At 44.6% G+C, this 15,796-nt stretch overlaps 1 protein-coding gene across 1 annotated transcript in view; it reads left to right on the top strand.

Annotated features, from left to right (window-relative positions):
* The window catches only part of LOC119452965 (collagen alpha-1(XVIII) chain), a 45,717-nt gene extending 33,045 nt beyond the window's left edge, over window positions 1-12,672 (top strand). The window contains exons 12-15 of the mRNA XM_049667445.1: window positions 3,026-3,094; window positions 3,865-3,964; window positions 5,967-6,157; window positions 10,764-12,672. Of these exons, the coding sequence (XP_049523402.1) occupies window positions 3,026-3,094; window positions 3,865-3,964; window positions 5,967-6,157; window positions 10,764-10,835 (432 nt within the window). The 3' untranslated portion in view covers window positions 10,836-12,672. The remainder of the gene's footprint in view (window positions 1-3,025; window positions 3,095-3,864; window positions 3,965-5,966; window positions 6,158-10,763) is intronic.
* Window positions 12,673-15,796: the final 3,124 nt, after the last annotated feature.

Here is a 15,796-nt window from a genome sequence, read left to right as displayed (position 1 = left end):
GTTCTGATAAGCACCTTTGGTCGGAAAATACCTTTCACGCGCATGCGCAGTATACTATTGCAAAAGGTCCATTCAGTCCAGTTGGTAAAACTCGCCTTAGCCGTGCACCAGCTAGCTCAGTCGAATAGTATTCTGATGTCTCTGAAGCACGTGCTGGCTCTACTATATTCGACACTGCGCGTACTGTAAATTTCACAAGACACAAGGGAGCCAGCCAAACAGTCAGTAGGCGTGCACGCATTCTATCTAAGGAAAGCGAACCAGTATGATCTTTAACCGCGATCCTTTAGCGAATGCTTCCTCTTTCGTAACATACACGCTTGCACAAAACTATAATTATGATTGAAGTATGATTGTATTGTAAGCTATGCCTCTTCGCGTTCAGCTGTACCGAATGGCTCCTACAGATGATCACACGTATCTGGTCGTCATCGTGACCACGGAAAGACATATTAAAGCCATAACGCTGTGCCAGAAACACAAACGCGGCATTGCTGTTTCCTGTCTGTACCCGCCATGGTGGCTTATAGTGGCAATGGCATTGCGCTACTAAGCCGGATGGTGCGGGATGGAATCCCGATGGCGGCGGCCGCATTTCGGTGGGCGTGAAACGCAAAAACGCCGTATACCGTGAATTGGGGGCACGTTTAAGAACTCCAGGTGGTCAAAAGTAGTCCGGAGTCCCTACGGCAATTAAATCGTGGTTTTGGCACGTATGGAACCCCAGAATTTAATTTTAATTTCTGTCTGTTTCAGTCATTGCTGGCTACACACATCCGATGAGAGAGACCAGTTAGTGACGCGTTCGGTAACCGCATTCTCTCCTCCTATCCCTCATCGAACAAGTTTGCGACGGCAGCTTCCTCCGATCTGGGGCCGTGTTCTCGGACGATTACTTTCGGGGATACTTTTGCGAGATTACGCGTGACTATAACGCCGCACGCGTCTGCGTCTACGAGCGACAACATTCTTGGCACACCCGCACAGTGCCAAGCGGTGACGTCGAAAGCACCGCTGCTTCACTCGGGGGCATCCACATTAGATCATGTGGTAGCCGGGCCAGGTAGCGTGACGTCATGGATCGGAGTGAACAGGCCTTGTGCTATCTAGGTGGCGTTGGCCAAGCACGTTCGCTTATCTCCAGCCGCCCGTAGAGGCCAAGGCAGGCCTCGGAAACTCCGCTGGTTTTTTGTCCACGCGAATTGCAGCGCCATCCATGAGATGGATGCGAAACCAAAATCGCTTTTCCTTTTTTTTTTCTTGTCAACCCTTTCTCAACTTTGTCGTTTGTCTCTCGGCTTTAACTATCGGCGGCGCGGCTGGCGCAGCCCGCGCTCGTCGTCGGCCGTGCTGATAACGGTCAAAACGGCAGCATTTTTTTTTCTGGCATTATGCGGTCAGTTTTGCGGTTTTCGCCTTCCGCGCTAGCAGTGCGGTCCGTGTGGTACCCTACCGTTGCACGTTTGTCGGCTTTTCCCCGCAATGTCTCGCAGCTGTCGCTGTTCGTGTGTGGTTCAATGGTGTGCGAACACATCAAGACGAAGTGTGCCATGCGACGTGAAATTGTACCGCATCCTTAAAGAGAACAGGTGAGCACTGTGCAGTTTACTTCCCGGTTTTTATTTGTGATAGTAATTGTGCGCAGTCGTACATGGCTGTCCGGTGGTAAGGCAGGAGCTAGCTGATTTGAAAACACCACAACGATGCAGTAAATCGTTATGTCAACAAGCAGCGAACATAAAGCTCCTTATAAATATAGTACTACCTGTGCGTATCGCAAGGAACACGTGTGTAGGTGTGCGCTTTGCACTTATTTCTAGCTAATTGGTCACCATCGTTTAAAAATGCGTTTCTGAGAATTAAGGTTAGCATATCACAACTAGTACTCTGCCGCGACGCGAAACGAGCTCAGTTTGTATGTTCCAACCGGCGATGTTATAATTTATGATCTTCACTGTTCTTCAGGATGGAAGCGTTTTTAACCTACGCTGGAAGGATGCACCTAATGGGTTTGCCCAGAGACAAGGTTAACAACCGCAGAATATGCTCGGCGCACTTCACGGAGGTGGATTTTATGGACCGAGCGAGGAAGCAGGCCGTGAGAAGCTATTCTGCGCATTGGCCATTAGAGCAGTTACAATAAATGTTTTTTACGTGTGCGTACATGAAACACCATCCGCGTTTTGTTCCATTCTATAGTGTGCTGCACTGTCTGCTCCAATTCTGGTTTTCGCAAACGAACACAATAAAGTGAGTCCAAAGAACTGTTGTGTTGTAAGTGGAATTATATTTTAATACAATTTGGGCACATGCTTGCTTGATTGTAATAATGAAGGCGACTGCGTGCATGAAAACGCAAAAAGAATCCACTGCGCACAAGCACGCAGCATGAATGCACGAATGTCCCGGGACGGCGGGACAGGGGAGGAGCGCGTGCTTCGGTCCGGCGGTGCGTCTGATAACGCCCGCGAGAAAAAAAAAAAAAAAAAAAAACCGGGCCGTGGACAGCTACAGCAAAAAAAAAAAAAAAAAAGAGCATTGCGCGAGGCATGAGTGGAGGGTGAGGCGAGGCATGGGAGAGGGATAGGAAAGTCAAGAGAGCAAGGAGAAACGAGAAGAACAACGTTATCATAAAAAAGGAAGAAAAAAAGTGCTATAGCGAAAGGGGGAGGGTAAAAAAAATCGCGCCGATTTTCCTTTTTTTTTTTTCGTCACCGTAGTAACGTCATCCATCCGCTAGGGCTTAACTGAAGTGCGCCTTGGCGCTAGCGTCGACTGAGCGTCTGCTATAGGAGATACCCCCCTTTGGCCAAGGGACCAAGGCGTCCGGCGCTCACGTGAAATCTCGCGAAAGCCTCCCCGAAATAAGATAGTCCTTGAATACATGCCGCTCCAGAAGACGCAGCGGCGTTTATCGAAAGATTGCGGTGTAACGCGCTACATGTGTTCGATACATGTGCCCCAGCTGCTGCTAGAACAGTGCAGGCGTTCTCGGTGAGACAGCGCTTTTTCGTTTTGCTCACAGGGTGCCGTTGTGAAGGCGGAGAGCCTACATCGTCCGCCCCGGTACGAGAAGGGTCCTCCCGGTCAAAAGGTAGGTGCGCTCTCTTTTTTCGTCCCGTTCTGGATAGAACCCCAATCCGAGTGCTGGGCAGAGACTTGCATGCAAGTTTTCCAGGGAATCGGTCTAGCGCTGTCATTGTTCAATCGCTATGCGAATGATAGGTTGTATTTGTATTAACTTGCAAGGTCATGCAAGTGGCTGATGATAAAACTTTTTGGACGGGACTTCTTTAGCTTTAGTCGTTCTGTCTCGCGACATTCTCATGTATAAGTTCTGCATTTTCACTTTCGGAATTGCTTTCCCTTAGGCTGTTTCCCCATCTTATGTATAGGGTCGATGTTTTGCAAGGGTCTTCCACCCTTCTCCTACTGAGTTCTTCCCTATTCTGACCTGCACTGTCTGTGGCTGACGTACATCTTGTGTCTGGAGTCCGGAGTCCTCCACTACGGTGTACTTCATAATCAAATCGCGGTTTTGGCACGCAAAACCCCACAATCCAATTCAATACAAGAAAATGCTGGCATCGCTTCAAAGGAGTTTATGCTGTGAAGGACTCCGGATGAATTTGGGCCACTCGGGGTTCTTAAACGTGCGTCTAAATCTGAGTACACGAGTGTTTTTTTTTTTTAATTTCGCCTCCCATCGAAACGGGCGACGCTGCCGGGATTCGATCCCGCGACCTTGAGCTCAGCACCGAAACGCCAAAGCCACTGAGCTACCACGCGGTTTCTACCCTGGTTGCGTCCTAAGCTTTCCAGCAGCCGGCGGCCCACGGGGCCTCACCGACCTCCACCTTCCAGGGCGAGTGCGGTCCACCGGGACCACCCGGACCACCCGGTGCACCGGGGCTACCCATGCCCTGGGTGGACGCCACCAGAAGTATCCTGGAGGAGCACAAAGGTACTTGTTCTTGTTCCCTAGAGAAATGGGGAAACCCACTCTGGGGGATCGGCCATGAATAGCGCGGTGAAAAAACTGTTATCAATTTTTTAATAAAGTAAAGTGAAATTAAATAAGTATCTTGCAATTGGGATTAAAAATGTCTGCTGTTAGAGCTATGAATGATAGTTTTTGATTGTCTTTATTTTGTAAGTATTGCAGCAAAAAGTTATGCGAGCATAATAAGTATTAAGAAGAATACTAGCAGACACAGACGGACGGACGGACAGAGAATTTTATTCACAATGTCCTGAGAATCCCTGACCTAGGGCAGAGCTGCGGGTCGCTCCCACGTAGGGACGGGTAGGCCTAGCCTAACCGCCGCATCGTGGGCTCTCTGGACCGCCCAAGTTTGTCGTGAAAGTTCTGAGCTCTGGAGGACAGATCTCCACTCTTGTTCCGTGATGCGATTGGGTCCCCGTAACGAGGAGCATCGCAAGAGCATGTGTTCTAGATTGCTAACAGCCGCACAGTAGGGGCAAGTAGAGCTAAAAGCCTCTGGAGTGATCGTATGAAAAAAGGCCAGGTTGGGATAGGACTTAGTCTGAAGTAAGCGTAAAGTGGACGGCAGAGGTCTAGACAGTTTACTATGAGGGGGAGGATAAGTCCTCCAACCCAGGTGATAGTGCTTAATGATTTCGTTGAAATGTAGCGAGAGTGTCCCAAAACTCTAGCATGCAATTCTTTTTGTCTCACGCGGAAAGCTGCAGAGGGCTTCGCAAACGTTCATGTGGCTGTAACCCAGTACGGTAGCCCCAAAGGAATTACTGGAAGAGTCAAATTCAAGCCAAGGTTTTGGAAGGGTTCTTCTAAAAATCGTTTCTTTTTCATAATGAACCGGCGGCATGTCAAAAAGAAGTGTTAGAGAGATTCACTAAACAAAGATGCGCACTGGCGAACACTTTCTTGTCAGCCGCTCGATGCGTGACTGACCTACGCGTGCAGCCTGGATGATGATGATCATTCTTAAAGTCTTTGGCAGATACAAACTCACGGGGATTGGCCAAGGGTCTGGCAGATTTTACACATGTATTGAGTAAATTTAGAAATCCGTAATTATGATACATAAATTAAAACGAGCAAATTCCAAGACGAGTCACTAAACAGTCATTATAATCGAATGCAGAAAAAGAAAGATGTGTATATATTCATAAATGAGGCAATAAGGGAAAATGAAATGAATAATACGATTAACAATGAAATCGGTTTGATTCAACAACGAGTTTCTATATGGTGATGCATACATTCCTGCGTGAGTGACCAAGCACAGAAGCTCCGAAAGACAGTAGCACCGGAGAGTTCAATGGGAGGCCGAGCTGTCGCATTGCAACTGTCGACAAGACACGCAGCATCTTCTTTGTCTCAGGTCGTCACTGGCTTTAAGTTGTAATCGCCTTGAATTTGTAATCGTTTAATGCGGATTAACTTTGGCGAGGCTTCGTCAAAACGAGTCGATCAAACTAATCGGTTGTAATTGAATATTTTTACTAAAGATAAGCAATTTCTGAATTCTTGCATTTCTTACAACTTGCGGACATAAAATTTATTTCGCGTTGTCATTTATGCATCTTTAGAATGATGGTAACTATTGTAAACGTGTCCCAGTATATTTATATGTGTTGTCGTTTACGGCTCTTATTACTATGTTCGTTCATTACCTTGACGATGTGTTCAGCCAACTGTTCTCGTACGCTGTCGTACAAACGTCACTTGTTATTCTGGGAACCGAGTTCGAAGCTCTGGATTGTACTCCAAATGTGAAGGACGAAGAAAAAACGGTGAACGGAATATTTGTGAGGCAAAGGAGAACAGTTGCTGAAATCACGTGCCCACAAATCAAGGTCGGCCAAAACTGGACTAAACCAAGTCCAAGTCTATCCCAGTGCTGTTTTTTCAAGCGTGGGCCGGCTTATCCCTTCACGTGGTGTAGTTTAATCGTTCGATCTCGATCATCCGTGTGCAGACGAGGATTCCGACTACGGCGACGAACCCCCTCTGCCCGAGATGGGGCCGATGACGAGGAAGACGGTGGCGTGGAGGGACGCGGCCTCGTTTCTCAAGTCAGCGTCATCACAGCCCGCTGGCAGCCTGGCTTACGTCATGGAGTCCGACGAGCTACTCGTCAAACTGTCTCAAGGCTGGAGGAGACTAGCGGTGAGACTTCGCTGCACTTTGATTGATTGACTGAAGATTGATTTGTTTGATTGATTTATGAGTGACTGGGTTTAACGTCCAGAACCAGCTCTGGGAAATGAGAGACGCATGCTCAACAATATACCACGTCCATCTAATTCAACGGGTAACTGGCAAGTCTGCGGAATGTAAGAAAACCCTCTATTAGGTATGCTTCGACTATGGAAGGGCGTTCGATTCAACAGGAATACTCGTTGTCATGGTGGCATTGGGTGTGGGTGTTTCAACGAAGACATTAGGTGTTAATTAAAAATAATAAAAGCTAAGCTTCTCGAAATAAAAGGGAAAAAATGCTTCCTTCGTAGTTACATTGTCAGCGGACGCGGATGTCATACGACGGGCGATGCGTGCTAACTAGACACATTCATTAGATTAAAATGCCTAATTTCCCACAGACATATGCGTTGGCCGGTTGTTCGTCGGATTTCTAAGTTGCAGTTCATGCAAAAGAAACCTCTTTTTTTGTCGTTTCTGCATTCTATCGCGCGTTCTTGCATTTCGCGTTCCCTTTCCTTAAAGGAGAGGAAAAGAAAATGTATACAGCTCCTACACCTTGTAAGAATTAATGTTTTGCGAAGCATTGTCTAAGAACGACGCGACACTTCGACACTCGTTGAGGCCAAATTTCAGTCTTACCCAAATCGGTCCTACGCCTTGTTCCGATGCTGACATAACAGCGAGACGCGGGTCAGTCCGTGAAATACGTCGCAAATGTTGCTAATTAAAAATAATTGTCCTGTATAGTACACAGTGTTACAAAACACGCAACGCAGTGCGCGTCCTTTCTGCCGCTGACCTGGGTTTGTCACACGTAGCTTTTGAAAAACACTATAGCTGCCGCGAAAGAAGCATGGGGGAAAACTAGCGCGCTTTCACTTTTATAATTAGGGGTGTGCGAACATTGTAAAGTTTCGCATAACGAATCGAACAGTGTCCCGTTCGATTTGGTCTTCGAATCGAATAGTCACTATACGTAAATACGCATAGTTTTGGATACGTTTTCGTATGCATATATTAAAACATCAATTGTGCCCAATCAAACATAAAACAGAATAAAAAGCACGATAAGTTTTTATCCTGGTGTAGCAAGGGCATAAAACATGAGAACTTGCGTAATGTAGCAGGCTACGCCCCTCGGGGAGCGAGTCTTCCATGCAGCGATGATTCGCATTCATCGAATAACTCCGTGTATGCGAACGAACTGTTTATTTGTTCCTAATGCTCCGTTTGCGCTTTTATGAAACAACGCTTCGCAACGTGCATTATAAGGACAAACTTGCTAACGTCGTGAATACTAGCATTTGAACATCGTTTTACATCAATCGTGAGAACGGGTGATCATTATTCGAAAACTATTCGAAAAATATAATCGATAAAACCGCCTAGGTATATGGCGTTGCGCTGCTGAGTTCGAGGTCACAGGTTTGGTCCAGGCTTCAGCGGCCGCACTCCGATGGGGGCGGAATACAAAATATGCTCGTGTACCGTGCATTACGTGCACGTTAAAGAGCCCCAGATGGTCAAAATTAATCCTGAGCCCTACACCACGGCTTTTTCCTCGTATTCATATCCTGGTTTGGCACGTAATACAGAATTTAATTAATTTAATAGTATTCGATTTCATTCGATTCGCCTCGGACACTATTTAATTCTGATTTGTTTCGGTCTCAGAAACTATTAGGTGCGAAGCACATTATGCGCCCGGGCTGTCGGTGTCTCCTATATCGTAATTATCGTCGTCGTAGTCTTAGTCACGGTAAACAAGCGGCTCGTGCCACTTCTCCCACGTTCGTCATCGTCGTCGTATTCCACAGCTGGCTCCGTTGCCGCTCATCATTCCAGCGTAGAATTTCACTTCTCTTCTGTCGCCGTTATGGGGAGGCCGCGTTTACGGGGGTATGAGCCGTATTGCTTAAGGCAGTATGAGCGCCTCAGAGGTGCATCACTGCATGCTTCGCACGTCCCCAGGTTTCACGTTAGTGGAGCTACATTTTGCTCAATGGATCATTCGAGCACCAAGTTTTATTCGTGCACGCCTCTTTATAAAGATAATTTTTTTGCAATGTAACGAAATGCACGCGCCAAACGTCTCAAAGCGTTAGCTTGCACATGGAACGAACTTGTAAGGGTCTTGCTCTCTTTCCATGCATGCGTCTGTGGTTTAATGATATGGCATTGGCCTTGCTGCGCAGGAGTACACTGGTTCAAGCCCCACCATCGAACACTTGATATTTTTTTATTATTATTGTGCGATTGAGGCTACCCGGCCGGACCTACGAAAAAACACGGGGATTGATCCTATATAAATCGTTCGCATTAAAACCCCGCGTGATAATGTGTCCGCGGGCTGTGCCTGGCTTTGTACGGGGAACTGATCATAGAATCAATAAATGTTAGCTTGAGAAAACTATAGAGTCGTGGATTTCACAGCTAGTTATCTGGCGACCATGAATTCATTATTCACACGCCGTGTAATCAGTCTTAGGCAATAGATCAGCAAGGCGCAACGAGTAAGAAACAGTGGCTGGATAGACAATTGCTTGCGCCATTCTTGCAGTTCGCACTGTTCATTCAAGGTATTTAAACCGACATCTGTCAGATTTTTCCATCGCGTCCGTCGGTGCTGCCAACGCGGTGAGCCGGGCGCTGGGCTCACCTGATGCTGTCTTGCTACTGGCGTCGCGGGAACGGCAATGGCATATATATGTAGCAGGTGTTATTTTTACAGCGAAGCTGTTTATAGCAAGGGTTCCGTGCATATTTCGTGTCCGTCAACAAATCTGCGTGTGCAAAATCTTCTCCACCCTCTCTTTGTCATCGTTCTAAGCGCTTGCGTGCCTAGTTTCCTTCCGCTCTCCCGGGTTGGCGGTCCCGTTGCGCGTGTCTAGTTTCCTCCGGCTCCCCGAGGTGGCGGTAGTCTTCCACGCGAATGTATGCTGCCGATCAAGACCGCCGATCAAAATAAAAATGTGTGTGCTTGTCTTTCTTCGGGATGACCGCCGTCACCGCTCATGAGAAATGAAATTTGCTCATACGTTTAATCTAAATTCTATGTCACCTCTATGTCGTGTGCTAAACTGCTTCGCTGGTAATCCACCTTCACAGCAGTGGAATGATGCGTGATTAGTTTTTTTGATGTGGGAGTTAAAAGGAAGTTTTAGCTCGGGGGCTCCTATCTAAATATATGTTAAAGGAGAAATCGTCTTTCTCTGCAACCACTCCACCATATTTGATGAGGTTTGTGTCATTTAGAAGAAAAAGTTAAAATCTAGTGACTGTCGATAGCGAATTTTAGATTTAGGCCGTCAATATGTTTATTTAATTGTTAAAAATAACAAATTCTCAGAAAACGAAACCATGAAGTTTACAACTCTAGCTCAGCAATGGAAATGGTATCACAATTCTGTAAATTGCATCTAATAGTACATCTAAAGCAGATAAAATTGACGTGTTATACATGGCTCTCAAGTATACCAATAATATGTGAGTAGCACTTTTGCAAAACCCTTGTAAACAATGTAAAACATTCATGTAATATAAAATATGATATATCAGATGTGTCCGCTTTGGATGATCTAACGGCTGCAATTTACAGAACTGTGATACCTATTTTTGGTGCAGCACTACGAATTTGTAAACTTCCTGCTTGTTTTTTTTTTTCAGACTTTCAATTTTGAAAGTTATCTTTAAAAACTTAAGATCCGAAATCAATACTTCGCTTCCAAGAGTCACTCGAATTTAACGTTTTCTCTCAAATGCCACAAATTTCGTTAAAATCGGCCTAGGGGTTATCTCAGGAGAGCATGTCTGCGTTTTACATGTATTTGAATAGGCGGCATCGGCGTTGGGCCCGAGCTATAACAATTCTAATAATTGATCTGGATTACTCAGCGAAGCGGGCATCACTTGCACAAGAAATTGAACTTCATATTTGATTAAGGAACAAAAGCTCACTAATAATTAGGCTTTTAACCAAATAATTTGGGGCGCAATTCTGCAATTTACAAATTGAAACCAGTGAGCTCTCAAGGTGCATTCACTTGGAAGAATTCTTGAAAATACCTGTTTCGAGATAGGCCCCATCAAAGTTTACGGTAGAAGGCTCTCCTCTTCTAGTTACATTTTAAACGAAATGCCTTTTTATGAATTGCAGAACTAGAATTACTGGGACAACAATGTATTTTGTAGAACACTTTGGGAATACATATTTCTAAACAGATGTAATCTCGAGAATTCGTTCCAAGTTAATGCATTGCGAACTCACCGGCTGCAAAATCTGTACATTGCATTATGTACACTAAATTAATTAGATAGGAAGGCAATTAAATATGTATGTTCTGTAATTTAGTCAATTATGTAATTAAACTTCTCATGAAGATAATGCTCGCCTCTACGGATAATCCAGCCACGAGTGGAATTTAGTGATCTGCCAACAGGCAGCTTTTAAGAATTCTGTAAACTCTTAGAGAAAAAAAAAAGGTAAAATAAACACTTTAAAAAAGGTAAAATAAATACTTTAGTTCCTGTGATCTGGTTCGCTGATTCGCTTTTTTGTTTTTCCTTTCAGATTGGTCCGCCACCGACTTGGGTTGATGACAAGAATGAACGAATGAGTGAGAAAGAAATACGAAGCGATTGAATGTTGGAAGCGGCGTGTCTTTCATAAGTACAGCGTTCAGCTGTGGTTGACTGTTAGGCCTCCAAATTAAAGGCTTCACACACTGCTATCTCGCCGGGTGAAATTTCACAAACCTCGTGGCTTCCATAAAAGTGGAGTGAAACAAAGCGCTCTGTAGATTCGCATCTTCTCTGGGCACCTTCAGTGACAGCTGCTCGATGGACTTCGGATTGTCTCATGTTTTTTCATGATTCTGTGTAACAATAGCTCGAACGGGATCAAAGTTCTAGTTTGGAGGACCCTAGCATATACTATGTGCCGCGCTACTGTTCATCGCAGAGGCGACGAGCTGCCAATAATTACATATATTCTGCAGCGGTGTTTCAGGGCGTGGCTTTTGCATCGCGGTCTGCCAGAAATTTTAGCGATACTATTCTGGACTTCGTCAAATTCCTGCCGTTTGACGAACTCCGATAATGGCGGCAATTTGAGCCGATCGGAGAGTCCGTAGCAGCCCTCTGCACCAGTCGGAGCAGACAAGATGGCGAACTTGACAATATGGCGGAATTTGACAATGTCCAGAATCGCACCCTATAGGTCTGCTTAGTTTTCCTGTCTATGTCTGCTTGGACTGCCCGAGTCGTCTCATCTGAGATGATGCAGGAACGATGATATCTCACGATAAGTCAATTGTTGCGGCCGCCGCGTTACCGTAAAAATGTGCAGCTTTCTTGCCAGCTTCGAGAACATGCCACGTCGCTTCGTGACCGAGTGCTAAAGCACATGGTTGTGATTTCTAGTGATCTGCGGTTCTAGCCACCTTAGCAATGATATCAGACTTCGACTTGGACAGGCATCTTTCATAGTTCGCGTATGCATGCACTTCGTGTTGTTTCGTTGGTTTACACTTTACATATTTTTAACGGTTATATCAAGGTGCGTTTTCTTGCCGGAGTCTTTAATGAAGGATTATCTTGAACTGATCATGGCAGTCACGCACGATCCAAAATGTCGCACTTAGTGGGGTTTATAAAAAAGATAGAACTCAGTTCCTGCTACGAACTTGGTTAAACACACGATTCTATTTTACCTTTAAGCAATATGTGTCTTAGAACGTTGTAACGCCTTCATGGGCCAAATGTACTCTTTGCCACCAGGAGGGTGGGTCATGTCAGGCCGTCAGCCTTTTCATCCAGCCCCTGAAGCGTCGATATATTCTGTGTACGATGTTGCATGTTGCTTGAAAAGGAATGTAGATAAGCTTTTGTACTACATGTTTGTGTATGATAGGCAAATTGAGTAAAGACACAGCTGGCCCAAACCATGGGCTCCATCTTGGAGGCACAGCTATTCACCGCAATTACGTAATACAGTTTTATTTCACTCATTCAACCTGTTCTTCACGTTTAGAGGAAATCTGTTCTTTGGGGGCAGTTGCAGGCAGCAATTCATTACTCTCAGAGTCTAAGAGGTTCAATCAAGGATGCTTGCAACATGCTACCAGAAATACGCTAAATTTCACGCACCTTGCCTACAAACAGTACGTTCCAACTGTTTTTAACGAAGGTACTGTTTCCGAGGACAGATTTTTAGAGGTGCTAGTCGAGCTATATCGAACGTATGAATCTAGCACGACTTGGACTGCGCCGAGCAAATGGCCTTGTTTACGTATCTGGTGCTGTTTTGCCAAAGCGAGAAGAATGTACTTTAACGTGAGACGTGAATCGCCGACTAGAAAGCAATGAAAGAAGTAATCGCTGCACATAAGAAGGTTTGTAGTTTGTAGAACTTTGTGTCCCGTTTTCAACAGGGTGTGGCTGCATACAATCTTTTTTTTCCTTTGTCTGTGTTTTGTAATAAATGCCCTCAGTGCAATCGAAGGGGCCTGGAAGCTCTGCTCTTCTTTCACGTGCTCGACGTGTGCGAACAACGCCCTATACAGCGAAGCGAGAGCTGAATCATTTGCCGAAACGCTTCTGTGTGAAATTTTTCACCGTGCAAAACCGCCGCACATCACCCAACGCCAACATGACAGTATACTGACGGACGATAGAGCATCACTACAGTGTACTGTAGCATCACCGAAAAGAATACAGAAGCGAAAGCAGGAGTGAAACCAGAAGTGGTAGAAGTGACGAAAGATGCGATCGCAGCGCCACTAGTTTGCGCGACCATCACTTTGGTCATCTCCCGAGCGGAGATTGTGAAACTGAAGTATGTTTAAGAACGTTGGGTACTACCAAGGAGGTTGGTACCATAGATAGAAACTGTTTGGCTGGTATGATTGGTACTACTATGGTGGTTGGTACTATTATGGGGTTTTAGGTGCCAAAACCACGATTTGATTATGAGGCACGCCGTAGTGGGGGACTCCGGAAAATTTTGACCACCTGGGTGGTCAAAATGCGTGGGTGGTGGTCAAACGTGCACCTAAAGCTAAGTACACGGGTGTTTTTCGCATTTCGCCCCCATCGAAATACGGCCGCCGTGGCCGGGATTCGATCCCGCGACCTCGTGCTTAGCAGCCCAACACCATAGCCACTAAGCAACCACGGCGGGTAGTTACTTTTGTTGGTTGTGCGCACTGACGTATTATATATTACTTTCACTGTCACGTACAAACCGAACTTAACAATGCGACACTACGCGGCACCTTTAGCGATATCGCGGTGCCTCACTGCAGTGCTAAGGGGCTCTGCCATACTCTGGTGAACTCAGATTAAAGGACACATTAAAGATCTTTGTGCGGCGAAAGTATTTATTCCCTCCGCTATAAGACGTCCCTCAAACGCTACAGCGCAGCTTTGGGACATTGTTATTTACAATTGTTACAGAGCAATCGTTATTTACGTGAGCTGTTTACAAACGCTGTAAACTCCACCAAAGTCTAAAAATACATTTGCTTGATTTACAGTATATGCGGGTAGCCGAAAAATTAGGCATGCTAATGATTAAGTCACATTAAGTTGAAGAAGAAATTATCAGTTCTGCAAGAATGCTCAGTGTGTCTTTTTGTGCAGCCACGATGCCACCTACAGCGAGAAGATAATGTTACGCCTGAAACAGCTGAGCAATTTTCGCCTCATTTGGCGCCTCTTCTTAGCGGCCAGCATATCAATCATGTGCACGCTTGCCGCCTCAAAGGAGCGCAGTAATAACGAGGGCGCGTATACAAAAATAGTAACTATAAGTTGTCTAAGTCAATAGTATATATTCGAACGCCGAAGATACCCGGTTCTTATTTGAAAGTGGGAACAGTCACACGACCTCTAAGGCGACATATTAAGCTTACGTGAATTCCAACACCGAAAAAGTTTGTCTGTGCAGCAGTCGGTCAGGTACTTGTCCGGTATGAAACTGGATTTAAGACCCCGTGAACATAAACCTCGAGGTGTACTATACTGCCAGAACAGCATGCGTGCAAGTGAAGAAGATAATTACTGCTAGCTGTGTCGGATAACTGGAAGGACTACCACAAATGACAGTGTTCACTTGATGGTTATAGCCGAATTTCTGCGCAGACTACATCTACACAGCTTGTGCTTTCTTTAACGTCGTTAACGCTAAAATGACTGGTTGCTGGGCTAGTCGGTATATCATGTTGACTGGAAAACTTGGCGATCAAAAAAAAAAAAAAAAAAAAAAAAAACTGGACACAGAGAACAGGTCTTCGTATGTTCCATGTGTCCACGTACAAATTATTTAACGTTTAAGTTTTCCACTCAACTTAACGTAAAATGAGAAGTGTTTTTAAAATGTTTGCGTTCCCTGTTATTCTGACTGCCCAAACGAAAGAAAGAACAAAAAAACAATCTCGACAGATGATAGTCATACTTATGCTAGCAATATTCAGCTCACTACATAAGTATCATTGCATAAGGCATCGCCATGTGTGAAAACGATAAATAAATGCAGTTTTTACTTATTATTATGCTACGCGGCTCTTTGTGGCATTATGTATCTGGTCTGGTCACTCAAACATGGAAGTGACCCGACCAGATTGATAATAGAAGTTGCGGGTATAGACGATACAAGAACTGTCAGTAAGCCTTCCATGGTTTTGTCACATAATGAACTGCCTGACAAAGAAATACTACATAAAGATAAATAAATAACTAAATAATTAAATAAATAAATAAATAAATAAATAAATAAATAAATAATAAATAAATAAATAAATAAATAAATAAATAAATAAATAAATAAATAAATAACGTGTTCAGATACACATTCGGCAGTGGCGCTGTTTTCAACATTGCCAGTCCCGTTTGCATGTGTTTCTCGAGCAATCTTGATCTTCAGGTTTGTGACGTGAAAGCATCAGCCACACGATACAACCGTGCAGGCCAGAGCAAGTCAAGCCGACGTCACTATGGCATTGTTATTTCCTTTAGTAGCGAATTATGACCAACTGTCGAGAAATGTGTGAAAATTGCGTAATTTTCTGCAAAGGTGCTGGAGACTTCATTGAAACCAAGTCAAGAATGAATTTGCGTATTTCTTAGTGAGTCATCATAATTACAGAGTAGTTAAACATATACTCGCATTTATTGTACAGTCATTCATGCAACGGTTCTTCATTAAAAAAAATTGAATCACCTTCTCGAATTATTGGCTGGAAGGATTACTAGAAAGGAATATATATATATATATATATATATATATATATATATATATATATATATATATATATATATATATCGCAATTGCTACGGAAACGCCCCACGTCAAACGTCCGTCAAACACGGTAGGGCCTTCACCATAGCATTAGTCAGTAGTGGTAGAAACAAAGGTACCTTAAGTAAGCAGAATGTTCAGTTTAGTCCTCATTCTATTTATCTCCACAATTGCACAGAAATGGCATAAATAAGTCGCGTACACAAATGCGTTCAAGGGCAATCCCCCCCCCCCCCCCCCCCACACACACCACACACACACTTTCCCCTTTTAAATACGTGGCTGGTTAATTCATTCAAACTCCA

Source organism: Dermacentor silvarum, chromosome 5, assembly GCF_013339745.2.
Source record: "Dermacentor silvarum isolate Dsil-2018 chromosome 5, BIME_Dsil_1.4, whole genome shotgun sequence".
Classification (NCBI taxonomy): Eukaryota; Metazoa; Arthropoda; class Arachnida; order Ixodida; family Ixodidae; genus Dermacentor; species Dermacentor silvarum.
The sequence above is the reverse complement of the archived record's forward strand: the minus strand, read 5'-3'. Positions and strand labels throughout refer to the sequence as shown.